The sequence below is a fragment of the Nipponia nippon genome, unplaced genomic scaffold (genome assembly GCF_047370975.1).
Source record: "Nipponia nippon isolate SJK-2023a ecotype South Korea unplaced genomic scaffold, ASM4737097v1 scaffold_6, whole genome shotgun sequence".
NCBI classification, from domain to species: Eukaryota; Metazoa; Chordata; class Aves; order Pelecaniformes; family Threskiornithidae; genus Nipponia; species Nipponia nippon.
Genome location: NW_028262380.1, coordinates 3145344 through 3172263, shown reverse-complemented (window position 1 = coordinate 3172263; position 26920 = coordinate 3145344). Strand labels below are relative to the sequence as shown.

At 47.7% G+C, this 26920-nt stretch overlaps 1 protein-coding gene and 1 long non-coding RNA gene across 3 annotated transcripts; one reads left to right on the top strand and one right to left on the bottom strand.

Moving 5' to 3' along the window:
• Positions 1-816: 816 nt before the first annotated feature.
• Positions 817-9798, top strand: LOC148051323 (uncharacterized). Its single transcript, XR_015699549.1, has 4 exons — positions 817-858; positions 7389-7471; positions 8659-8697; positions 9602-9798. It is a non-coding gene; the product is annotated as an uncharacterized LOC148051323 (long non-coding RNA).
• Positions 9799-14873: 5075 nt separating this feature from the next.
• On the bottom strand, positions 14874-26182 carry LOC104018518 (5-hydroxytryptamine receptor 7). 2 transcript variants are annotated; one of them, XM_087736795.1, is made up of 3 exons: positions 26012-26182; positions 23907-24469; positions 14874-16617 (listed from the first exon to the last, which is right to left on the bottom strand). In XM_087736795.1, exons 2-3 carry the CDS (start codon positions 24413-24415, stop codon positions 15846-15848), a joined length of 1281 nt encoding a protein of 426 aa, XP_087592921.1. In that variant the 5' UTR covers positions 24416-24469; positions 26012-26182; the 3' UTR covers positions 14874-15845. The 2 variants fall into 2 exon arrangements, with proteins under 2 accessions (XP_087592921.1, XP_009469941.1); XM_009471666.2 differs by lacking the exon at positions 26012-26182 and adding an exon at positions 25413-25509.
• Between the last annotated feature and the right edge of the window lie 738 nt (positions 26183-26920).

Genomic DNA, 26920 nt, shown 5'->3' with positions numbered 1-26920 from the left:
GGGATGGGAAACCAAAAGCCTCTCAGGACATCTTGTCTAAACGCTGCACCTCACTTGAAATTTCAGCTGCAGCTTCTTTTCTCTTCAACCTGAAATGAATCTAAATATCCCTAACTTAAGGTGCTGGAGGAGGAGGAGGTTTCTGGAAAAAAAAAGTGTGCAGTCCAGGAACCAGCTGTGATTGCTAAATTAGGAGATTTAGACACATGGGAAGAAAAAGCAAAAAAACTTACTGAAAAGCTAAAAATACAACCCGAAACATAGACTCTGCCTAGGAGCTGCATTTTCACCTTTCTTTACTGTGGGACCATCCAACCCAAGGAAGAAGGGCACTGCAACCACAGACCAGACCCACGTTGTTAATACCTACATAAAAGACATAAGACAGCAGGAGATAAGCCAGCCCAAAGCTCCCCCCTTAGGTAACACACCCAAGCTTTTGCAAAATTACAAGCATGAGCAAGCCCTATCTGGGACAATGTGTGATTAGAAAATGCAAGAGAGGCTGAACACAGCCGCTAGCTCCTGCTGTCTCACGGCTGCCCAGGGCCAGCCCTTGCGCCTGCGAAATTAAAAGGGGGTGCTTGAGGTACCCCAAGAAAATGTTATCCTTGCCCTAGGGCAAGTACCAGAGGCACAGAAGATGCTGCTCAGAAAGGAGGTGTTTTCCTGCTCTTCTGTTGCTCATCAGCCTCAGTACAAGTTGATTATCCCACTAATTGCTGACCAGATATCAGTGTGATGCTGAGCTACCTAAAATACATAAGGGCTTCTCCAGCTGAGGGCTAGAAACATCTCACCTGGTGCCCTTTGCCAGCCAGCTGTGGTGGTCCAGAAGGGAAGGAGCTGGAGGAACTGGTGAGTGTATTGACCAGGGGATGCTGCGGATTACTGCGTCCGGCTCCTGATGTGGCAGTGAGTCTTGTTAATCCAAGTTTACATTTTAAAGAGAGAATAGGAACTTCCAGGCAACAGGATTTATATGCAAGGACTTAACAGTTAAATTTATTCATGGCTAAACTGAGGAGCCCAGAGTTATTAAAGCATGAAATTGTGCCAGTCAATTAAAGTGTCAATCATAGCCAGCCTCATTTAGGAGAGTTGCTTTAATCCCAAGAAAAGAACATTTTTTTGGCCTAGTGAGAGAGCACGTTGACTTGAAGTTGGTTTTAGTGAAATAGCTGTTCCTCAGTTACTGTTCAAAGATTTGCCAATTTTTTTTTTTTTTAATTATTTATCATTTTCTGCTGTGCTCCTTCCAAGGTGACTTGTGTTATGCTCAAGTAGTGAAACAGATGCAATTTGAGCTGGAGATGGAATAACTCTAGTGGGCTACACGGCAAACAAATGGAAAAAAAACCCAAACAAACAAACAAGAAAACTGATCAAAGAGACATTTAAACTGGCAAATATCAGAGTTCTGGGATGTCTTTTGCTTTTAATCTTATAACAGATTCTTCTTTTGTTTTTAAAATGTGGCAATTAAATTATTCTGCTTGTCACTTCATGCAACATGTGTTCGCTTTATTTGCTTTTAAAGCCTTTTTTTCCCTCTGGGCTGAAATCCCAGAATGCTTACTGCATTAGTGGTATGTTTTTAACGAATGATGACTGTCCTTTGGCCCTAGGTATAGCACAGCTATATAGAGCAAGTCACGTACCTGATCGCAATGAATGTATAGTCAGAAGAAACATCTCCAGAGGTGGCTTACCTGGAGATGAATGCAAGCCTAGGTGCCGAATATGATCTTTTATTCCTTCTCCACCAAAGCTTATGGAACAGAGACAAGACAGATTCAGGGTTGGAGGGGAAACAGGAGCTCAGGGAGTCCAACGACTTGGCCAGGCTTGCACTGTAAGGCATAAGTGGAGCTTAGAGGAGAGAGTCCAGGTGTCCTGCTGACTCATTTGTACACTTCATTCCCATGGATGACCAGCAGCAGGTATTTCACTTGAGCTAGAGGTATTTTGGAGGTAGAGGCAGCTTTGGGTATGTTTTCCAGCAGCGAAGTAGTGCTGTGAGAGTTGGAAAGGTTGGTGGGGGGAGGAGGTGGTGGCTGACCTGCCTTTGCACCATTCCCCTTCCTGCAGAAGGGCCCTTCCAGTGCCAGTCCTGGCTGTGACGTGAGCCAAGGGAAAGTTTTGGGTGATTTAAGAATGAAACTCAGGCTGCAAAGCAGCTCCAGACCCCTCTCTGACTGCAGTGGATCGCACAAGCTTTGCAGTTATTCCTGCACCAGCACAGCTTCCCATGGTGAAAGCCCTGGGTGCACCCTTATGTGGTAGCAGTGAGGTTGCTCGCTGCAGGACAGGTTTGCTTATATTTAGCATGGAGCCAGCACACATGTATAAGCAACTACCAGATACGCATTAAAGAGCTGTTGCTTCACATCTGGGGGATTCAGGAATGGGCATGAAGCAGGGACCTTAAACATCAGGAGTCTGGGTTGGGTCCCTCTGCAGTGGAGAAGAGGACAGCTGGACAGGCTGTTCTGCACCCATTGGCCTCAGGACCAGAGGGCAGTTTGGGACAAGCTTGATTTCATAGTGTACATGGGGCCTTCAGACCTTTCCTGGAGGCTGTAAACATTTCTCTTTCAACCAGGTGCCTCCTTAGAGAGCCCATGGCCAACACACTCACCTCTGGCACGTCTCTGAGCCTGCAGCTGTGCTTTGTGCAGGAAGGAAGGGGGATTTTTTTGGATCTCCCACCAGCTGTGCAAAGCTTTTCTCTTGGGAACTCTCCCACGCTGGGTGTGCGCAGAGCCCAGCTGGCAAGGTAGCACCAATGGCAATAGTATTTAAGACTACATATGCGCTAAATTTAGATAGCTTGACTTAAGTTCAAGTTCCTGGGGCCAAGGAGGTCAAGGCAGTTGTTTCAATATCTGCTGTAGAAGCAGGGCATGTGGGTGCACCAGCCCCACCTGCAGTACTAGATAACCTCTCTTCCCAGTTTGTTCCAGGGCCCTGGACACCAGTTGCCCACACTGATATATGCATTTCCTCCTATCTCCTCCTTCTTTGGGAAATGGCTCATTCCCTTTAAGAAACAGCTCAGGCATGGGTCTGGGGATGGTCCACCCCAGGGACCAGGCTTTGTAGGCACTATGGGTGAGGTTGCATCAGGTTGGGCTCTCACTGCTGCCCCAGCAAGCCTTGCAAGTCAGGCACCCCTGCATGGCCTGATGCCACACTGCAAGACACACGACACTCATGCACACACAAGGAGACTCCTAGGGTTGTGCTATTAAAACATCACTCTCTCTGTGGGACAGTCCTCTCATTGTTCTGGATCCTCTGAAGATTGCAGAAAAATGTGTGAGCATTTAGGAATCTATTAGTATAAATATATACCCATACGTATTTGTTTATGTGTTTGTTACAGCCACAGGGTTGCTATAGGAGGCCCAGAGAAGATAGAGGCCAATAGTTGTGTAGAGTGGACACAGACACCCTGATTCAGAAGAGATTAACCTTGATCAATGTGAACATGAGCCCCTCTGTGCTGCTTGGCCAGGTGACTTGAGATGTCTTCCAGGAGCAGGCTTTAGCAGTATAGATGTAGCCTGGGTTTTCCCACCTGGGCAGTCCCCTCGCCTTGCCCAGCCACAGTGAGCCATCAGGGACAAACCGGACAATCAGGCTTCGTGTGTGAGTGTTGGCTGGAAGCTCACATGAAAACATAGATGCAAGTCTATACCTCCCTTTTTTTCCTCCTAGTGCCTTGCTTGAGATCTTGGGAAGGGCAGGTATACTAGTATTCGTGCTCTTCTGGTCACCTGTGTCCAGCAAATGGGTCCAAACTGGAACAGGCGAAGAGGAGAGGAACAAAGAGTTTGTCTTATAAGAGGAGACAAAAAGATTTTTGGCTCATCCCACCTAGACAGTGAAAGCTAAGACATCATATGATTGCTCTCTATAAATATCCTAAGCAGCGAGCGCAAAAGGTAAGCACTGGAAACAAAGAGCCATTTCATGGAAAGGTCTTGCTGCCAAACTGGAAACTGCCCAGACCTTGTAGTGAAGTGATCCAGGCTGGGATGGAGAGGGCAGATCTCTGGCATTGCTGTTGTGCAGGTCTGAAAAGCTTCTGAAAGGGAAGAAAAACATGGGGAAAAGCTTGGGGGAGTTTATTCTTCAGCTTGGCCTCAATATGCCCGAGAAAGGGGTTGTAAAACAAGGTGTCTGTGAGGACCCAGGAGGTCCCTCCAGTCCTCCACCTCTGCCTCCGTAATGAAGATAATAGCACTTCACGCCTTGCAGGGGGATGAGAGACTAAGTACATCGCGGAGGGAAGAGCACTGAGGTGCGACAGTGATTGGAGCATTATACATACCTGAGACAGTTGCATCTAGCTATAATTTACAGTATTAAAAACAAGCCTATTTAATTACTAGGCTGCAGACTATTTTTGCCTGTTCCCACCTGCCGTGAGATATTGTGAGGAAAAAATAGCACATGTGCGAAAAGAGCCTTAATAAAAACTTTGGAGAAATGTAAGTGGGTCTCATCTCTGTAGGTATCAAGGTAAGTTTTCTTGGTACTAAGAAGAAATTTTCCAAGACTGGCTGTTTGATTTATTGTCCAGATCCTTAACTGGAACATTTCTGTCTTAGTTTTGGCAGTAAGAACAAAAGTACTAAGCATAAGATGTCCACATTGTTTTTCATTTTGCTGATGGATGTTTTGACAGCCAAGAGACTTGTCGTTATGATCTCTTTTTTTCTATTACTTATTTTTATAGTACACTGGGGAGGGGGGAGAGAACTGAACTTCCCATCAGCTGGTGGCATTGTGTCAGTCAGAGATTTTTTTGTTGTTGTTGTTAAATCCCAGATAATGTCTCCTCAGCTTTCTAAAAGCTGTGATATTTTTGAAGTGTCACCAACTTAGTCCTCATGGAACGCAAAATGTTGTGTGTGTGTATATTTAATCACTGACTTAAAATAAATTTCAACCCCCATTTAGGATGACCTCGTTTGAATCCAGTTGGACCCTCCCGGGTCAGCTTTGACCCTGATTTGTCAGGTTAGTGAGGCTAGTAAGCTAAATTTGCCAGCAATGAGACTTAAAAACCAAGGACCCATGTCTTTTGGGTCAGTGCATCATCAATGGGGAAAGCTGACATCCCACAGTCCCTCTGGGTACTTTTACATGGCCAGCTAAGCATTTGTGCATCCGTCACATTTGAATCAAACCATGAGACTGCTCTAAATGGCCACTTCAGCCCAAGATCTTGAGCTGGGCAGAGAGGAGGGCGAAGCTCATGTGCTAGGCCAAGACTCTCCCTGGGTATCTCAAAATACAGAAGTAGGTGGAGGTGCACCGATAGGAGATCCAGCTGTTGCAGGATGGATGCTATAATCTAGTGCACTGGCTTCATCCCAGGTCTGGCCCTTCGAGAATTTCCAACAAGCACTGCAGTACTCACAATTTTCCCATCAAGGACCCATCTTATTCCTCTCTCCTTTTCTGTGCTAGAAACTGCAAGATTTCTAACCCATTTTGTGGTCCGATTTTAATGGTATCACTGACACAGACCATGGCAGTCCTTGTATATGTGGGATTTCTGAGTCACCTCCAGCCAATTATGCCAAGTGTTTTGACCCAGCTTTCCAAGACATGGCTACAGCTCAAGCTGTGGCAGAGTTATACACAGACATGATAGGATTCATCTATTCAAGTGCAGATACCTCCAATGTAGACATCTGCTCTGAGCAAGTCCCTGTGGGCTCTTTCTATAGTGCCTGGAAAGAAACAGTCAGTTTAGGGTGGAATTCATCTCATCCATAGCAGACATCCTCATTGGGTCAAGAGGCTAACTTCTGAAAAGCATTTATTTCTCCCCAGCAACAGCAATGGGAGCATCGTGTGACTACCTCAAACACAAGGAGAGATCCAAAATTAGGTGACGTGAATCCACCTGTTTCCATGGTCCGTGGAGAATTTTAAAGTGAATCTCAATGAAGAGAAGTGTTTTGGTGACTCTGGGTACCCAGAGTCACCAGCGGAGATAAGCTGCATGTCTTGACAGTGCAAGGGTTTGGGAACCCGTTGCTGGTAGGGCCTGTGAAAGGTAAAAGAAACTAGTTTTCTAGCCAGTCAGGTTCATATTCTTTTGAAGTATTCCCTGAAAGAAATTAGAGGAAACATCTAGGTCTAGACACCATCCCCTATAAACTTTGTATCCCAAAATGCTCTCCTGGGAATAGGCTGTAGGAAGAGGTGGCTCCGTCATGCTGTGCTGTGACCCAGAAGAAGAAAAGGAGTACGGCCTCTTCAAAGAACTGCAGCTCATGCCCTTTAGCTCCTTTTTTACTCTGTTGAATTATTACTGCTGTGCTAACAAAGCCTATTTTGATCGCCTGAACCTAAAATTCTGCAATATGGGAGTGAACTCAGCCACGAGAGCTGTGAGTTGAAGAGTGGGTTGTGACTGATATATGGGCAAGTCATGGTATGAGAGGAGCTAACTCAGATGCACAACATGTGCATGCCAATTCTTGCATGGGGAGGTTGCCAGAAGAATATCTGCCCGGGCTTGGCATGACCTAAATATTGTCTTGCAAAATTATCCATTAGAGCACGGCCTGTTTTGGATAGCAACCCGCATACGGCAGTGGCCGTGCCCAAGAGTTGCTAGCCTTCAGATTTGAGCACAATCTTTTTTTTTTTGTCATTTATTGCAAAGTATTATTGGAGTAGGTGAAGGCACAGTTCCCCTTCCCTTGCCTCCTCTTGCAGCTGTATTTGGTGATTTAGGAGACTTGGTGATAGAATTCAAACCTAATAATGGGATTGTGTTGAAGTATTGATTTACTCTACATCTGATGGTTGTACTGCTTTATTCTTCTCTGGGCTCAGTAGTATTACTAGTAGTTCATCTTTGATGATGTGTCTTTCCTTGAAGCGTCTTAAAAAATATATTACTGAGTTTCATAAAATATATGTGCTATATAAAAAAACAGAGGTGGAAAGGCGCTACATCACACTGATTTCAAAGAACAACACACATCCTGAATTGTTATTCACTTGATTTTCTTTCCCTGACCTTTGGTTCTTGCAGCGTTTTCTCACAGCAATATTTTTGCTTTCTCTGTTATATCTCTATTACTCCTGCTAACTTTTTTCCAACCACAGATGCAACCCTAGCTTCATTCTGAAAAAGGTATTATACAGTGTTGCTTATTAGAAAATAACCTTACATTGTGAACTAGAGGGGTAGGAAAAGTCTGAATTAATTTTTGGAGGGTCTTTGGGCTAAAATCTGATAGTGCCAGGGATTTTCTGGTTAGGACCAGTTTTCAGAACTGTATTAGGTGCCTGAGAGAGAAATGCTTTTTCTTTCCAGCACTCTAGCTTTTTTTTTTTTTTTTTTTTTTTAGGGTTCCTGTTAAACTAAGGACTCATCATCGTTAGACACTTCTAGTCAGTTTTCTCTTAATTGCCAGCAGAAAAACATGAAAAAGTAAGTGAGGAAGAACAGCAAGACAAACTTTAGGAAATCTGCCTCCCATTGGGATTTGTAAGTAACCTGCTATTTTGGCATCCAGACACCTACATGGGTGGTGGGCAACACGGTCCATACCTACTGGGGACAGAGGCCTCTTGGTGACCATACCAGAAACACTTTTCTTTCTCCCCGATTGGGATGAACAGCTCCTTACAGAGACAGGCATTGCCTGTAGCAATCTACTTCCCAGCTACTTTGAAGGCAATTTCATCCCTTGTTTTGATCCTGCAATCCCAAGCCCCATGCTAATTATTCTTAATTTAAATGATGTGTTTATTTATTTATATTGCTGCTGTGCAGATGCTACAGCCCTGGCTTTATGATACCAAGGTTTGGCAGCCTTGAAGACTCAGAGGGTCTCTGCACCCTTCTCCCAACAGTCTTGCACCGTACCAGGAGGACATTATGTCCTGGCCTGGATCTGAGACAGCCCCAAATCTGATCCAAAGTGTTGTTTGAGTTGTTTTCCCATGGATTGTTGTGCTGGCAGGGCCACGGAGACCATGCACAGGTGGGACAGGAGGGGTGGGTGAGATGGCGGCCGTCCCCAGGGTGCTGGGTGTTCGGGCTGCGCTGCAGGAACAACGTGCCTACAGGCACCATTGAACACATCAGTCTGTTTGCATGCTGGATTTGTTCTTGCTAAAGGCTGTTGGCATTTTGATGTCTTTTGAAGATATAACAGAGAAGTGAGCACTAAACTCTGATTAATGTCTCCAAGGAGCTAGATAGTCAACCAGAACCATTTTCTTTAAGCTGCATCAATTCCCATATGTAGCTCAGATTTTTTTTTTTTTTTTTTTTTTTGACAATTCTGTAGAAATGTGGTGCTTGGAGAGAGCATAGTTTGTTGTAAGGAATATTTCCCCTTCAGCCTTTAAGAAGAAAGCTCCCAAAGCTCTGATTAAAGATCCCAGAATATTAATTTCCATAGTAATTAAGAGGTGACTGTCACACATACTCCCATGCAACCCATAGCTGAGGGTTCAGGTCCTCAGCTAGGAGGTCTGCACACAGTCTTGAGATGGGAAGGAGTATGGCAATGTGAAGTTAAGACCTGTGGAAACCACAAGTAACCCCCATGCAGCTTTGCTAGGGCATTGCAGGACCATACTCACAATCTGTTATTGCTTCTCATTTAGGGAGAGCATCTTCTAGAGATGTGGCTGCAGTTCATCCAGGTATGTTCACACCAGGCACATGGCATAAGCTGCTGCCCGAAGCTTTAGTGTGTGAGTTAAATGACCGAGGCATTTCACAATCTGAAAATGTACATGTGGAGTTCAGATTGTCTGCATTCAAACAGAAAAATCACAGGCTTAGAGCAGAGTCCTAGTGAGCTGTGCTAATGATTTACAAGCACATGGCTGTGTTGTCACGTACTGTCACCAAGTGTCTGGCATTTGGCCACCCTCTTCCTCCCTCTTTTCCTAACTGCTGTGTTAACAGACCACTGACCATGTTCGAAGGGTCAGAGATGTGAAGCTAAGAGTGGCAGAGAGGCTGAAAAAGTGGATCCAAATAACAGTTTTTGTACAGCCTTTCTCATCACCTGGAAAGAGTTAATTTTCATCATCTTTTGCATGGGCTGGAGCAAGTATTGCAAGTTTCCAGCTCTCTACTCTCACTGCGCACACACATCACACGCACATTGCAGCCTGTAAAGATTTTGCTTTTTTTAATTGCTAGAGCAGCTATTTGGCAAGTCACGCAGCAGCAGGCGAGTCCTGCTGCTGCTGTCCAAGGTCCATGTGCTTGGCGGGGGGAGCAGGAAAATGTACAGTGCGTGTAGGCTGCCCAGATCTGAGCCTGAGCGTATCTGAAATAGCCTGGGACGTGGCTGCCTAGGAGGGTGGGGCAGGTTCAGGGCTTGGACTCAGCCCTTTGATGGGGGGGAGCACAGCAGGGTTAGCTGTAAATCCTGGGGGCTGAGCTAGGTGTAATGGTGTGAATATATCCTGACTCTCTCAGTGACCATGCCTTCAGGATAGCAGTTCTTGCTACCTGCCCACCCACGAGATGCTTTCCTCCAGCAGTCAAAGAACATGAGGCTCGACCAAATTTATGAATGTTGCCCTCCATCAGGTTGGATGTCAGACCCTCTGTTATAGTGTGGGCTGCAGAGAGAGCTCCTCTTCCATCTAGACTGGGACACCATGCCGTGCTGCACCTCCACCTTCTCCACATCCCCTGCCCAGGGATCCTGTTCATCACCAGTGAACCCTACCCTGGTCAAATTGCCACCACCTATGAGCTGTTCCTTACACCCTGGGGTCAGCCACTTTCATGAGACCTCTTGGGTCCACGTGCTCCATCATGGAGCCACAAGACCCTTCCTGGGGTTATTTTTCCAGATGCCCATCTGGATGACCAAGGGGCCAAGTGCAAGGTTGACCCAGGGAGAAGTACTGATGCAACCAAAGAGAGCTAAAGAAAACTGTCTGTTTGCAAGATATATTCAGCTCTTCACAGAATAAGGCATTTGTACAACATCATCTTTCAACTCCCACTTTCTTCTTGATTTCTTCTGAAATTGTATGTTCTACGTGAAAGATCTTGTAGTCATTAAAAGAAAGTGGAACTGTCGGAGCAGAACAGAGTCTGCTTCCTTCCCTCTGTGCCAGTGCTGAGAAGGGCTGGAAATAGCCACCTGTTGCCTTAATTATGGGCCACAAGATGACTTTATAGCAGTGGCTTGCCCACACATTGGCGTTATTGAGGTTTTGCTTAAGCTCTATCTCGGAGTGATGCACAAGATGGAGAAAAGGAAGAGTCAGGCAACTGGACATCTTGCATGGGCAATATGAAATATGTCCAGATTAAAATGGCAATAAAACAAAGGAAAAACATTTCTTACATAAGAACACAGGTGGAAAGTGTCACATGGCTGACTTTCGGTTTTATTAGACATGCAACTTCAATGCTGCTGGAAGGTTCAAAATAGAAGGAGCTTTTTCACATGGCAGGTAGGAGATCTGTAGGTTGTCTTGCCAAAAATACAGATGATAAATATTTACATGAGTTTGAGTGGGAAACTAGGCAAATCATCCAATTCATAGAATGCTGAAGTTGGAAGGGAAACCTGGAGGTCTACGGACCAATGTCATGCTCAAAGCAAGACGGGTTCAGAGGTAGATCAGGTTGCTCAAGGCCTGATCCAGCTGAAGTTTGAATATCTCCAGAGAAGATTCCCCTACCTCTCTGGGTGAATCTGCCTCCACCTTCACTCTAATCCCCCTCAAGGCAGTGGCTGGCCACCATTAGCACCTTCTGCTTGCCATGTTCAGCAGCGCTCTGGGTACCAGGTCCTGCTCTGCCAGGTGCCCCAGCCTGGGCTGTTACATGCGGTTATCTGGTCCCAGATGCAAGATTTGGCATTTGTCCGTGCAAAAGCAGGGAGTTACACTGAGGCTTGCACAGAAACCATGTCTAAGCAGGGAATTTCCTGAACTAAAAATGGTTGGATGCTTTGAAAGCAGTGGAGGGTGGGAAGGCATATGGTCCAGACTGTCCTTGTTCTATTACTCTTCCCAAGGTGTCTCCATATGTCTGCTGTTGGAGAAGGACTCACGGGCTGGATAGACTCTTTTATTTCAAAGAGAAGAATATGGTAGAGGTCTACAAAACCATAACTAGCCTGGAGAGAGTGAATAGGGATGATCACTCATTCTCTTTCCTAATGCAAGGATTAGCCAGAGCCTAATGAGCTCAGCAGATGGCAGGTTTGAAATGAGTGAAAGGAGATAGTTCTTTACCTGAAAAGTGACGAAGTTGTGGAACTCATTGCCTCAGGATGACAAAGGAGGAAAAACAGAAATAGGTTAGAAGAAAAGCACCCATTGGAGGTTGTTAAGCACTACAAGAGCACTTCTGGCTCGGCAAGTTGCTGAACCTTTAATTGCTGGGACAAGGAAGGATGCGCTAGAAATACCAGAACAGATTTGCTGGTTTTTGGTTTCTCTCTGTAAGAATCTGCCACTGGTCTCTGCTCGAGGTAGGATCCTGGGCTAGATCAGCTTCCAATCTGACGTGGTGCAGCTATCTTAATATTACATTGTCATCGGGAGATGGTAGAGATGGCAGGACCCGAGTGGAGATGGAGAACACGGTGGGTTTGCTGAGCTGTCCGTGCAAATCTCCAACACTCGTCTCTCTCAGCCAAACCCATCCATAAAGTGCTGACTTCAGAGAGTGGGGAGGTTTCATGCTCTTTGGAAAGAGATACGCAGGCTTTTACCGCCTTGGGCTTTTCGTTACATATCTAGCTGATCTCGCCTGGCTTTGCTCAACGGCGTTATCAAAAACTTCCAAACTCCAGCTGGGGTGGCCGTAGGGGTTTGTCAGGACTGTCTTTTCTCCCCAGATCACTTCTGCCTGTGTTTCTGTAAGTATTTTCCCTGCACGTGGAGTGGAATAAAAAGCTGACTTGAGACCTACTCATTTTATGCCTGAATTACTTCGATTTTCTCTGCCCGAGGCTCCTCATTCTTTTCTGCTGCGTTGCCGCCAGTCTGCCGGGACTCTCTCATTGCCCGCAAAGGTTTCTCTTGTCCTTCTAAATTGATACTTTTCTCCATGAGCTCAGATTTTTGCCTAAACATGGACTCTTACAGAGCTAATTTCTCTTAAATCTTACATAGTTTGGTAGGCACACGCCTGCACACTAAAATCAGTTTCAAAATGGCTCAGATTTATTTTAAGCCTTTTTTTTTTTTCTTTCAGATGCCAAATGCATTGATTCCTGTCTCATTTAAAAAAAAAAAAAAACACAGAGTATTTTCAGCATGATTTAGCAGCTCATCTACAAGGATCTTGACTGGCTTAACTAAATGGTCGGTGCTCACTCATGTGTGGAAAAGGCCTTGGTGTCTTTGGATGCACATTATTTAGGTTAAATAACCTAAACACAATTTAATCTTGGAGAGTTAAAAAGCAAGAGTTTAAGCTGATGTCTCAGCTTGAGACAATAACTACTGGAAAAATCATGCAAGCTATCTCATTATTTTTTTGAGCAAAATGTTTTGTTTCAGTGAAGCTATTATGTTTAAACATTTCTGGATGCAAACTTTTGGAATTGCTTCTGGGAACAAAGCTTTTCTTTTGACACAACTACAGCTTAAAATGAAAATATAAGGAAGAAAAAAAAAAGATTATCAGATAAGCCTTGAGTGAAACAAAGCATTCAATTCCAAGTCAAAGAAAGCATTGATTTTTTAAGACAATGAACCCTTTTGCTTCATTCTTTGCTCAGAAGAAGTTTGGGTTTTGGATCATCCAGAATCATATTCTTTCCTCTAATCTTTTTCTTCTGGAAGAACCATCAAACCAGAAAAAACAGTATTCATACAACTTCATTTAAAAGGCTCAAACACTGTTTCATAGCTCTTCGGCAGAATACTTTTAAGCAGTGCTAGAAATACCATCAGAATAGGGATGTTAAGTGGAATTAAACAAGATTTTGAATTTTGAAGGCAGTTTAAGAACCCGTAATACAGAAAATAAGTAAACCCATGACACTATGACCTTAGGCATATAAATACACCACAGCAGAACACACCAGACTCTTTTGTTATGTGCTGAATATGAAATGGGATGTCTCGGGGCTTTCACATCCTGACAAGGCAGTCTGAATTAGCAGCTGGTTAGTTTTAATCCAGACAGCTCTGTCAAAAGGGCACCATTAGCTTCATGGCAGGGAAGGAGCTGGGGGAGCCTAGGGACAAAATTGGACCCTGCAGCAACTTCATGTCCCCGTGCCAGGCCAGGGCCAGCGACCAGCTGCTGCTAAAATGTTGTGACAGAGGAGATGATGGCCCAACATGTTTTCTAGGAGGAAAGGGATTGTTTTTGATAAGCACGTCCTGAGATGGGCAGTCAGACCGTGCCCTAGAGACGTGGGGCATGAGGACCTGTTGTACAGGCTTGGAAGCAGAGGCATCATGAGAAGTTGCAACCAAACTGGGGAAGGGTCATGAGTAGCAAGTGCACCAAGGTGAACGTACACCATCAAGGGAAAAAAGAGAGGTTGTGGCAAGGTTTAGCACCAGTTCATGTGGCAGCAGTGTGAAAGCAAGAGAACGGGGGTGCGCTCATGCCTTCTCCAGCCTCATTGTGTCAGGTTTGCGGGATACAAGACCAGAGGGCATCTCAGGGACACCACTCAAGTTTCCTGGGGCAATAGCATCTGTCTTTGGCTGAATGGTGGAGGACAGGTCCTTACTGCTGGCACGCACCCTAGACAGTTCAACGTGCCTGGATTTTGTGTTGGTCCTGGACAGGAATATATGACTGTAGAGATACACAACAGCCTCTGAACAGTAGGGGCTTGGATCTGACTGTGGCTGCAAGGCCAGGCTGCAAGGTATACGATGGTCTGCCTTCAGCAGACAGCATGGTCCTGTCACAAGGGGCTCAGGCAGCCTTGCACAAACCTCACACCAACATACAAGCCATGGGAGATAGATGGAAAGCTGTTAACCATCTTAGCAGAATCACTTGCTGCTCTACAAAGAGCTCCTGGGTAGGATAGCAGGTGAAAAGGGCTCCAGCTGAACCTTTGTGATCCCTCTTGACTAGGTCCTCCTCCAAATCTCTTTAATGTCTGATCTTTAAACGTTTCCCACTGGAGACCCATATGACAGCTACAACAACCTCCCCTGCTCCTGTGTGCAATTCTGGCTCCAGCTGTGAGGACATGAGCTTGGAGAACAACTGGACATGTTGCTATTCCTGCACCTAACCTCCCAGAGTCCCCTGGGACATTCCCGGTGGACTTGAGCCAGTTTCCCTGCTGAGAATCTCCAGTCTAAACTGGAGACCTTGTTGGGCATCTCTAGAAAAAGCAAGTGTAAAAAGAAACAGGATAGAAATGTCTATTAGAAAGAGGGGAAGTGAGAGCACGAAAGATTTCACAGGAAAAAACTTGATTACTAAGCCAAACCATGCCAGCAGTCAGCCAAGACATCCAACAGCCAACTTACTTACCTCTGCATGGAAGCATCATACTGCATGATGTTGCAAGAGATGGGCCTACCACCACTCGTAAACTCTTGCTTGATAAAGAAAATCTGTAGTGGAGGGAGGGCTAGAAACCCCTTTCCCAAGCCTCTGAACAGTCTGACTTTGACAAGAAAACCCAGACAGGAGACATTCAAACAACTGACCCCCACGGAGCAGACATCATCTACAAATGGGCAAGGATTTGTGGGGCTGCAAAGCAAAGTTGCTGCAACAAGGTTGATCAAGAGCAAAGAAGACTGTGGGAAGACAGGTCCTACCACCACATAAAAGTAAAGAGACGCTTTAAAGTGACCAAACAATCTACACCAAAATAAGGAAAACAGATTTTTTTTTTTTTTTTAAAAGATACATCACTTTTAGTCTATTTTTTCAAGCTTGCTGGACATCATACTGAAGCACTGTAAAGCTGTCAGAGAAATTATATACTTTTTTCTGTTGTCAACCAAAGCGTGCTTTTATGGAGTCAATTAGCCACAAATTATGAACACACATCACTTGTCTGAGAATGAATTACAGTACAACCCAATAAACATAACCGTCTTTGCTCACTGGCCATTGCCCTGATGAGGAGGCCATTAGACTTTCCTATCCAACCATAAAGGAAACTTCATCTGCATTTGTGTTTCGTTCTGCAAGCGTGCCTCTTTCAAGTGCTGCAGTGCTACAGTGTGAGGGGAAACGGGGTCATTGGTATTCTCTGACGTGCATACCTGGACATGAGCTCAGTGTGTAAGATGCAATTACATCAGTGGAAAGAGTTTGTATAAGCTGGGATGTCATGAGTGCTTGGATCTACAACGGAGCCTATAGCTGCTGTCATATTCGATAGAGAACTGCAGCCAATGTCATCTTTACATATTTTGTGTGCCCTCCACAGACCTTAGAGCCCTTTTCGAAGGTGGAGAGCCACAGTCTTATCAAGTTTTTAGGTTTTTTTGTTTGGTTGGTTGCAAGGGTTGCTTTTCCTTTCTTTCTTTTTTTTTTAACAGATGGGGGAACTGAGGCACAGAAAGGTGGTGTGACTTGCCCACAATCGGTGGTAGACCTTGAACCCCCTATCTTGCTTACGGCTGCTCAGCTCCCACCTGGAACATGGTGAGAAGGAAGGGCTGCCCACTTGTTCCCAAGGCGAGGAGAACTGCAGCTCCTCCTGGAACGAGGGGAAGGGGCGTCACTCTCAGCGGCGATGTCTGGCAGGGGGACAACGGCACGCATGGTTTCTGCCAGCCCCAAGAGGCAAGAGAAGCAAGGAACCTGAAATGGAGAGGCAGGAGTTCATTGGTCAGGCACAGAGCGAGAGGACGTGGCTCTACAGGATGCATTCGTGCCTCTCTGTGGCTTTCAGGGCCTCGTGCATGCTGGCGGCGGAGAGCCTCCTGTTGATGTTCCTGTACCTGCACCTCAGGAGGTTCCAGAAAGTAGTCCTCAAGTCTCGGTTAAAGAAAGCGTAGATCAAGGGGTTGATGAGGGAGTTGGTGTATCCCAGCCAGAGCAGAGTCCTCTCCAGCCGCAGGGGCATGCAGCTGCAGCGGATACCACAGATGAAAGGCCGAGCTGTTGACATCAGGAAGAATGGAAGCCAGCAAAATGTGAACGCGCCCACGATAATGCCAAGGGTCCTGGCTGCTTTCTGCTCCCGTTTGAAGATAGAAATATTCTTTCGGTCTTGCCGGAGCAGTTTGGAGAGTGTGGCGCATTCCTCCACCGCTTTGGTACGCTTGGAGCTGTGATGGCTCCGGCTGGAAGCCTCTAGGCAGTAGACACCCTCCTCTTCGTAGTGCTTGGGGAAGTTCATGAAGCGGTGCTTCTCAGCGCTGACCTTGGCGGCTTTGTAGATCTGGCTGTACATGACGAGCATGACCGCCATGGGGATGTAGAAGGCAACCCCTGTGGAGTAGACGGTGTACCCAAAGTCCTGGCTGATGAGACAGACTCTTTCCACAGTGACGTTCTTGGCCCAGCCAAAAAGAGGAGGAAGGGTGATGGAGGCAGACAGGAGCCAAACGATGAAGACCATCTTGGCCATCAGCTTCCCGTTTTGTCTCACGGGATATGTGAGTGGCCGAGTGATCCCCAGATACCTGGAAAAGAGAAGAGTTGCAAAGGGTTAGGAGGTGTGAATGCTGTTGGGTGGTTTTCCTTCCTAATCATCTGTTAATGCTCTGTCACAGGAGAATTTTGGCCCTGGGTGGAGACAAGAAATGAATTCCCCAAATTAAAATGTTCCCAGAGACACGCAGCTGCAGTTATCTTCTGTGAAATGCATTTCACACCCCTTCAGCTCTCTTGCCTAAACACCCTGTTTCAACTATTCCCCATTGCTTTCTTGCAACCACCCCATGCATGACATGAGATGTCATTTAACTGCTGAGTGCAGTCCGAGCTCTGCATGGTTTCCTGGGGAACAAAAAAAATGCTTAAAAAAAGCTTCATTTTCCACCAGAAGTAGTTTGTAGAGAGAACATGCAATGACTTCCAGCCATGCCATGTAACTCACTCCAGACTGTCGCCCTCCCAGGGAAACACCCGGGAGTGGGATGGGTGATCCACAGAGTAATACATACACCAGGATACGTCAGGACTGACTCCAGCTGAAATGAATAGACACATACAAGTGTTTAATGGGAAGTGGGATGGACAACACCTTTCTCTTATTTGTCCAGGCAACTTGGGAACTCGGGAAAGAAATACAACCTGCAGCTGAGATGCCCCTGAGGCAGCGTGAGACCAAGGAGCAATCTTGCCTTTGGGCAGAGTTAAGGATATGTCTGGATGGGCACAGAAAGCAAAGCTAGCGATCGGGTGATGGACTGTGGTTCAAGACTGACAGCTGTTGACTCACACCTTTTTTCAGCTGATGGGCTGTGTGATTGTATCTTGCAGCACTGGCACCCATGGGAGACGCCACTGTCAGCAGCGCACCCCATCATTCCCGTCTCCATCTAGCCTGCAATAATAGGACAAATCTAGAGGTTCCTGCAACATCTACTGGAGATGACCTCTAGAGACCAAGACAGGAGCAAGTGCCAGTTGCAAACAGCTGGAGCAGTCTGCTCCCTTGCATGGCCCATAGTTCCTGAAGTGATGGTGTCCAGGCCTCCCTGAGGAATAAAATGAGAGGAGCTCCAAGTAGGAGATCCCAAAAGCATGTGGTGACCCACAGATGCACAAATGCTGATGCCTGGAGTTAGGAGTTACCTTGTTAGCTTGACTGAAAGGAACTGGAGACTGCATCACCCATCAGCTCCCGGTTAGACTATGGGTGTAATTTTGAAGCATCCCAAGCCTTGACTGAGAAGGTTCACGTGACTAAGAAATCATGTCAGCTGTTAGTTGGTAAATCAAAACTGCAAACTAATAAATCAGTAGGGAGTTAGCCACTGTCAGCCAATGTTCCCACTGAAAAACTTCTGCCTCCTATTCAGTCTCAATCAGTCCAGCAAAAGCCTCCAGCTGTCACATGGATTTCTTTTATGTTACAGCCTTTTTGATTCAACCTGCCTGTTGCTGGGAATTTCTAGGCATTTTTAGACAGGATCACATCACCTCTTAATTGTTTTGGATAAGCTGTGTCAGTCCAGAGGCGCAGTGAGAACAGTAGCTGTGCAGATATTTTTGCTGAAAGCGTTTCCAGGGAAGAACGGGCTTTTCTGCCAAAAGAAAAAAATTCTGCAGAGAATTTTACCTCTGTTGTATCATTATTTTTTTCTGACAATCATCAGCCTCATTGTAGGTGTTAAGAGATTTTTTTCTTCCCTGATTATTTCCCTTTTCCAGATCCTCCCCCAAGATTGGAAGAAGATAGAAATAAAATTAAAAAAAAACAAAAACAATTCTGCCTCCCCTCACAACTGCTAAATAAATTCAAAGCCCAAAGTATTCTCCCCTGACTCCCTGATAAAATGAATTTGAATTCATTCACTGAGTTATTCTTTCTCTGTTTTCCTCTGTATTTTCTTCAGCTGGCCTTAATCACAAAAACCAAAAAAACCTCTCCACGACCACCTATGCTGCTTGAACGCCCAGCAGTGGCACAGGCTGAAGGACAACGTTCACGGATGCAAAGGCAACGCAACCTCTCAGGAGAGGACTTTTAATCCCGTCACACCATGGGACCCTGTCTATGAAGGAGGAGACCTGCTGAGATGGACAACAGAGCTGGTTTTGGTGCTGTCCTTCCAAAACATTGACTCCTTCCTACCTGGGCTGAGCACAGTGGGAACTGATGAGCCTGGCTGGAAGATCAGGGCTCAGAGTGATGGGTTGGAGCAGGAAGGGGCTTTGGACGGAGAGCAGACTTGATGTCCCCTAGGCTGGGAAAAAACCATGCCCTGCTCTTGCATCTCCAAATTCAGCACCCAAAAAAGCACTTCTCTCTATATCCAAGCCAAGAATTTTGCAAACTAATATATGCTGTGTTGTGTGATATCCTTTATTATGCTATTACTGGGTTCTCTTTAGATGCCGATCCACTTGGGATTTGCTGAAACTTCAAGGAATTTACACGCTAGCCAAGCAAAATACACAGTGACAAGATTTAAAAAGCAGGCAAAGCCGACACATTTCATCTGCGGGTGCCTTGTGCAGTCGCTGTTGGAGGAAATGGGGCCGTTTTGAGGTCTTTGCTTATGATTTTGATGAGAGCAGGAAGACCTCGAAATAGGCCAGCGTTTACAGCAAAGCGGGAGGTGAGACTGCACAGACATGCAATGAAATTCAAATCAAATTCTCTTGCTTTGATACTTTTTTTTTGTGTGTGTGTCTTGTTAATCAAGTTTAGTGGTAATCAGGTAACAAAAGCCAGCTCCCGGAGCAGCGATTTAACGGCGGTTTGTGCAGCTTTGCAGGACCCCCACCGTGCAGAGCTGATTGTATAGCCACTCGTTCCTTCTGCAATAAACTCCTTCCACGTCCTCGCTCCCACGGATGCCTGGGCAGCCCGAGCCCTGGCCATCGGGTAGGAGACCTGACCCAGGCTGGGCTCCACCATCAACCCCATGGATTAGCCAATTCAGTTCATTTATTCTACATTCAACGGTAATCATTTAATCCTTATACCAGGGATTAAATAATAAAGAAAAACAAAACCTCTCCAAGGTGCCCCTATCTTCATTCTGCAGCTGGCAAACTGGGAAAGGACAAATCTCTGCTCACACAGGTTGGTTGAGCCCAAATGAGCCCAGAATTGGGGTTTCCTGGACCCCACTGTTTTACCACAATCCTATGCCTCCTCTGGGCCAAATTTAAGCTCCGTACCTTGCTTCCAGGCTGACACCGTGCCTGCCCCATCCTGCTGAAGGAGAAGAAACCTCCAGGTGGAGGATGCAAAGGGCAGGTGGAGGTTGCAGCTACCTGTGGCTTCATCTGCCTATGCCCTAAGCCAGGGCTCGTGGAAACATCCCAGGGACGCGTTCCAGCTTGCTGGAGATACAGTGCAGGCACCTACCTGGCCTGGGATATGTTCGGATGAAGGACATGGTAAAGGCAACCCAGGAAAATGACGTGTGGGTTTCATCCCACCGACTCTTTTGGAAGGCATCCTTTTTATGGAGGACAATGCCAATTTGGAGCATATAATCTGATTTTGGGTAGAAAATACTTGCCAGGGAGATGGGAGAGCCCTAGCGGGGCTGCCTGGGAAATGGATGGAGGCTTTTTCCTCCTCTAGGAAACTCTGAAGTGATATGTGGGGTTTGGGGAGCTTCTTTTGTCAGCTGCTTGGCATTTTTATGGAGAGCTTCATCAACAGCTGAACAGCCAAAAGGGTTTTTTTGTTGTTGTTTTGTTTTTGGTGTGTGGCAATAAAGAATCTATAACACTAGCAGGCTTTTATGTAAGAAAAATGTGAGAGAAAGATGGATGTTTCCAGCATTTTTCTTTTTTGATTTAAAAGAAAATCAATCAACCCCCCCCTTCAGACAAGATTAGTTCTACCAGCTTCAATCAAGAGGCTTTTAGAAAGCGCTCTGCATTAATAATCAATAATAGCAGCCTACATTTTAATAGTACTCGTCATCTTGGGTAAACCAAGCATCTTTTACACCTAAGCTAACCAAAATATGTGGACAGTTCAGCCATCAATAAAAACGCAACCTCCTCTTTGGCAGAAACAGGCACCTGCCTAACAGCGCTGACCAAGTTGGCATTCAGGACACAACTAGAGGAGATATTTATATTTCCAAGAAGCACCAGTGCTGTTCCTCTTATTTCTTGCAGGGCAGGAGGAGCAGCTTGCCATCGTCACTGGTGGAAATTTCACTTACCGCCTCACTGAGATGACCAACCATTTAATCTCTTTTGGAGCAGGTGTTTCAGGCTCTCTGCAAACTCAGCTATCCTTTTGCTAAAGCTTTGTGGTCAGCTTTGCTTTGTATCAGCACGGAAGCTGAAAAGTGTGTTTCCATCAGGAGCTACACAAAAAATCCTTCCCATCCCATGGCTGGGGGGAGGTGGCGATCCAGGCCTGGTCCTGGATCTGTGCTCTTCCTCAATCCACCTCCATCAACTGCCTTGTGGGAGCAACGAGGATGATGGGTTGATGTGGAGAAATGATGACTTACAGGATGCTCAAGATACAGCCATGGGGCAATCCACACAGGTGGATCCTGGGGACCCTCCGGGCAGAAAGCAGCAGGACAGTGACCCAGTCACCTACTCCTCCTTCGGGCATCAGAGGACATCCCAATTATTCCTGTTCCCTCCTAAAGCCCCGGGACGGACTGAGCCTGCCAGCCCCCACGCACTCGCAGCATGGCCTTCCTCCCACCCCGAGCCGAGGTGGGCACAGCTGGGAGGACTCTCCACCCCCTTCCCTCTGCCCTGCCAGTCCTTCTCCCACTCAAATTACAACCTTTGCTCTTTTTCTCTTTTCCCTGACTCGAAATGCATCTCAGGCACTTGTCCTCTCACCATTCAACTTCCCCATCAGGCATTTGGTGGGGAGGGATGAAGGTCTGGGAGCAAACGGTGATGCTGCAGCCCAGTCGAGCTCCCAGCATGGCACAGTCCCAGTGAAAAAACACTCGAAGAACAAGCCCATGCCAGAAGAGTCAGGCTCTGTGGCAGCCTCTTTTATCACAGTTTTTTCCTCCGCCACCCCGCTGAGAAGTCTGAAGCACAGAAAGGTTGTATAAAAAGCACCCAGAAACCTGCTCCCTCTCTCATTTCTTTTGCTGCACCTCCCATTTCCTCTCCAACATCTAAAAAAGACAGCGGGATTTGCCTGGCCAGCACCTGAAGATGTTGCAGCAGAGCCGAGTAGGTGTTTGAGAGCTGCATGAGATGAGGCATGGGACCGTGTGCCATGGGGTGGGATGGTTTTCCCTCTCTGCAGCTCAGCGCTGGCAGCATGAGTTTTGCAGCAAGGGCCTGAAGCTGCCCTGCTCCTGGGCTCTTTGGAGCCCCGCCAAGCTCATCTGGGTGAGCTGGGCAGAGATGCTCCTCCAGAGAGGCAGGGGGTTGCTGGAGACAGAAAAAGCATACCCACAAGTGCCTCCAGCATCAGCCAGTTAAAACAGATCCTCCTTGCCTGTATGGCCAGTGGGTGCAACTTAGAGCAGCCTTAGGGCTGCTCCCATTTAAGCTGGGGATCACAGTTATGCAGATACAGCTCCTGTCCACCCTGCTTCCCCACAGCCCTCAGCACCACCCAGGATTTGGCCTCGGCACGTGTGGACCCCCCCACTCTGGTGTCCATACCTCCCCAGAAACCTCCTATCCGGTCCCATTCCAGCAGGGAAAGATGGACCAACATCAGCCCAGGCACCTGCCTGCACAGCATCCTCAGATTTTAGTCTGCTCACGGGAGCCGTGACATTGGGCGAGAGAGACGTGATGAAAAAGTGGAATAAATTGCAGTGATTTGTTGTAAAAATCTGTCCTATTTGTGTGCTTGTTTGGAAGAGTGTTTTTCCAAGGGATGGGATGGGATTGGTGGGGAAGGGAAAGGAAGGGAAGGGAGAAAGGAAAGGAGAAAGGAGAGGAAAAAAGGAAAGGAAAAAAGGAAAGGAAAAAAAGGAAAGGAAAAAAGGAAAGGAAAAAAGGAAAGGAAAAAGGAAAGGAAAAAAAGAAAGGAAAAAGGAAAAAGGAAAAAGGAAAGAGGAAAAAAATTTTTAAAGCAAAGCCAATCTGATTAGTGTGTAGCTGCTTCCCTGCTCCTCATTCATCAAGAGGAAGCACTGACATTTCATTACTGCATTTATTCTCTTCCCTCTAACAGAGACAGACTTCTGTCAGCTCTGAATACACCTGCTTTTTTAGGAACAGGCTTTTTATTAAAACGAAGCAAGTTCAGCAGCAGAGCTGGACCTCGTCCTGTGGCCTGGGAGTGATTTTTCTTTCTAAGCAGCAGCTCTGAGCTGCTCAGAGCCGTGGAGCAATGGGCAGCTCGTAGGGGAGCCGCGGCTGGTGGGGGACGAGGGCTTCGGAGCAGGAGTTGCTGTTTGCTTGCTGGGCAATAACATCAGTCAGCAGCAGCAGGATTTTCTCTGTCCTTTCTGCTTTGTCACCCGGTTTCACACCTGGGGAGGGTGACGAGGGAGGTGGTATAGCCAAAGGCACGCATCTCATCGGCTGTGTCCCTTCGCTGAGCTCCTGATCACAAACCAGCCTCGTTCAGCAGTGCCAGCGTAAACCCAAACCAAGCCCCTGAGAAAGCCAGCGCGTGCATCAGATCTGGATCTGGCCCACCGGCTCATCAGCACCATGTCCCTAATGACGCAGGCTGCTAAAATTAGACCCGTGGAGGTGCTGACTTGCCCGAGTCTTGCCAGTTTGCCAGACAGGCTTAGCCTTTCCCTCCTGACCCCAGGTGTGAAAGCTAAAGCCAGCAAATCCTCACAAATGCATGTGCTAGGCTAAACCAGGCATTCTGGGGACTTGGGATGGGGTGGGGGGGAGCTGCTGACATCCCTAGGCAAGGCATAAGGCCAGGCAGCAGCAGAGCATCCCGTAGGACTAGGCACCAGAAGCTCTGTAACCTGGATTTTCAAAGTGCATGTAGGGTTTTTTTGTTGTTGTTGTTTTGTTGAATAATTTTATGTTCCAGCCTCCTTCCACAGAGAAGGTCAGGTCACAGGTCTATCCTCTAGGCTCTGTTCCTCCAGCCAAGGAAGAACAATGTGAAGGAGCTGCCTAGAGGAGGAGGACTAAGCAAGTAACTTAGAGAATTTACTTGAGAAAGCACCTTAAGCCCAGCTCCTCCAAAGGGCCCAAGGCACGTAATTCATACAGAAAGCCCTCAGCAACCCCGTCCACCTGGAAAACACATGCAGAAGCATTGGTCCAACCAGCAACATTGTTCTGGTGGCCCTCAACTTCCAGAAACTCCCCCATATTTGAGCCCACCTGCAGGTGCCTTGTTGTCCCTTACCTGTCCACGCTGATGATGCACAAGGTCATGATAGAGGCGGTGCAACACATAACGTCCATGGCGATAAACACATTGCAAAAAACCTTCCCAAAGAGCCACTCTCCCCCCACCAGGTCTGTGATGGTCACAAAGGGCATGACAGCGAAGGCCACCGACAGGTCGGCGGCTGCGAGGGACACCACCAGGTAGTTGGAGGGCTGCCGGAGCTTCTTGACGATGCACACGGAGATGATGACCAGACCGTTGCCGGCAATGGTCGTGAGGATGATGATGGAGAGCACTGCTCCGATGACAATCTTCTCGGTGTCCCCATAGAGCAGGATCTCCTCGCCACAGTCCGTCGTGTTGGTGAGGTTGGAGGATGGCAGGTCTGGCTCGGCTGGGACGGAGGGTTCCTCAGTCATGAATGGATTCAGGAGCGATTTCTGAGCCGGGTGCTGCTGCTCTGCGTTCTCCACAAAGAGAAGATGGTGCTCCAGAAACCGCCTGGGGCTGGCCCTTAGCAACATGCTCTGAGCTCACCGCAGCGGGCAATGGCACGAGTTTTCTCCCAGCAATGACACCTCCAGTGACAAACCAGAACATTTTATCACAAACAGGCTAAGAAAATAAAATATTGCCCCCCATGCCAACCCCATCTCTTGCCTCCCAAAGCTGTGGCTGGATCTCACGTGCTCAGCAAGAAGCCGCTTCCCAAGTCTGCGTGAAGGCACCGTTTGCTGGAGGATGCTCAGAGAAAGCTCGTCTCCACTTTTAAAGGAGCACAAGCTGCCCAATCTGCCTGCAACGGCTGCCTGATCATCTGCCTGCTTTTCCAGAAGGACGGATAACGGCAGCCGATCCTAACTACCCGTGTTATTATGTGTTACTGCCGAGCTGCGCTGCTGGTCTTGCACTTCTCTTGTGCATCCGTACATTTAAATCCCCTGCAACTACATGCATATTCCTGCATGTGGCTATAGAGGAGTACGTGATAACACAAGTCACAGCCACAAACGTGTGCACACACATCACCGGCTGTATCTCCTGCATGCATTAACACATAAACTTCAAAGCTATGACTGTAAATCCATGCACACGGCATTTAATGGCAACACGCGACCGTACGTATGCACAGGAGCACGGTGTGGAGGTGCAGCTTGCAGTGGGAGCGTATCCATCGCATGCAACACCCCCAGGGTACCACGCACAGCCAGGGCATCCCAGCCCGTGCCCGGAGCCCTGAGCATCACCACATCAGAGACACCCGGAGAGCAGCTCCCACGCTCCCACCCCTGGGTTTTCACCCCTGTAAGTATTTCCCAGCCATCGACAGGGAAACTTTAGGGCAGGATTCACCCCTATGCAGGGCTCCAAGCATCATACGCAACCTGCACCCTCTTCTTTTTGTTTCAAAGCCCCTTTTTCTCCTTGAAGGGAGTTTTGTTGAAATCAAAGCAGGATTGCAACCCCCTCCTCCCCTTTGCAGCTTCCCCCAGGCTGGGGCGATGGGGGTCCCGGAGTTACCTATGCCGAAGGGGTGAGACATCCTCCAGGCGAGCCCCTGCGAGCTCCGGGCAGGCGAGAAAGCAAAGAGCCAGCCCCGGAGCATCCTTCTCCCCTCCCCACCTCGCCGGTCCCTCCTACCGCCCTCCCCTCGCCTCTCCCCGGGCAGGGACCCAGGTGGTCCCTGGGTCCCTCTGAGCCCCAGGGAGGAGCAGAGAGAGGGGAGGGGGGGTCCAGGCTGGGTCCTGCACCCACCCCAGCCCTGCAGAGATGGGTGCGAGGAGCGCGAGGGAAAGGCTGGAAGTTGAGAAGATGCCTTTGAGCACAGCGAGGCAGGCGCAGGAGGAGCAGCCTGAAACCCAGCAAGCAGGGTACAGAACAGGGCTACAGAGAAAGGCTATTTCCAGGGCACTTTTCCCCATTAATTTTGTTTTTTTTTATTTTACAGGAGAGGATTTCTACCCGTGCTCCATGCATTTTTCCACCCCCTCTGCTTGTAGGAGGTCCCATATTCATTCAGCTCCGCACTAAAGAGCAGCAAAGAGGCAGAGAGAGGCAGATCTCTGAAGATGAGCCTTTCCATTATCCTAGTAAAATCAAAATAGAGAGAATAAACAAACCAGGCAAGAGCATGCAGAGATCCACATCCATTTCCCCCTCCATCAAATGTTTCATGGGTGTTTTGGTGCTGGGATTGCTCCGGCGCTTCAACCCAGGGCACCAGACAGCTGCTGTTCGCTCCTCCGGGGAGAAAAGAAGCAGAGCAGAGTCATCTCCTGCATCGGTTGCTCCTAAAGGCAATTCCCCCAGGAGCTCAGCCCTTCTGCTGCCTGCCCGGCGGGGTGCACGGCGTGGGGCTTCTCCCCTTGCACCGGCCCCATCCCGCACCCCTCGGGGCGATGGGTGTCCAGCCAGGAGAGGTGCAGGCAGGCGGCTTCAGAGCTGTTTGCAGGCTTGGAAAGTGTTTCCCACTGCCCTGCCCTGTGCTAAGCGCTTTAGGAGGGAGATGAGCACCTCCATCCCTGGTGCCACCAGCTCCCTCGCCCATCCCGGAGCTGTGCAAACACCCTGGCACCCCCCAGCCCTCCTGGGGACAGCACAGAGGGCTGATACAGAAAAAACACCTTTAAATGTCTGAGATGCAGAGCACTGTGTTACCTCAGATCAAAGTCAGCACCAACCCCAAGAGATTTTTGGGGCAGATGTTCCTTGCAAAAGTACATCTGCAAGGAAAGCTCCGGCAAGCTAAAACAGGGCTGTTAAAGCTGTACTTAACACTTGGGTTTCTCCTTTGCTGCTGATGCTCAAGCATCGCAGTGTGTGTGGGAGGCTGGCTAAAATAGCTTCCTCGCCAGGGCAGGATGTATTGAAGCTCTGGCTTTCTCGCTCTTTGCATCACGTGCGGGTTTTTTTCAGCCCCTTCAGAGCAATGACATGCCAAGATGGGATGGGGCTGATACGCAAACACAACCTGCAAAGCCCAGTCCCCTGCCTGACCTGGCAAGCGAGGGCTGCTTCAGCGGCCAGGC

Bases quoted from the DNA above. Each gene is read 5' to 3' on its own strand.
- LOC104018518 (XM_087736795.1), bottom strand. From the start codon at position 24,415: ATGTTGCTAAGGGCCAGCCCCAGGCGGTTTCTGGAGCACCATCTTCTC. The intron at 16,618-23,906 runs GTAAGGGACAAC...TCTCTTTTCCAG, and splicing joins TGCATCATCAGCGTGGACAG to GTATCTGGGGATCACTCGGC.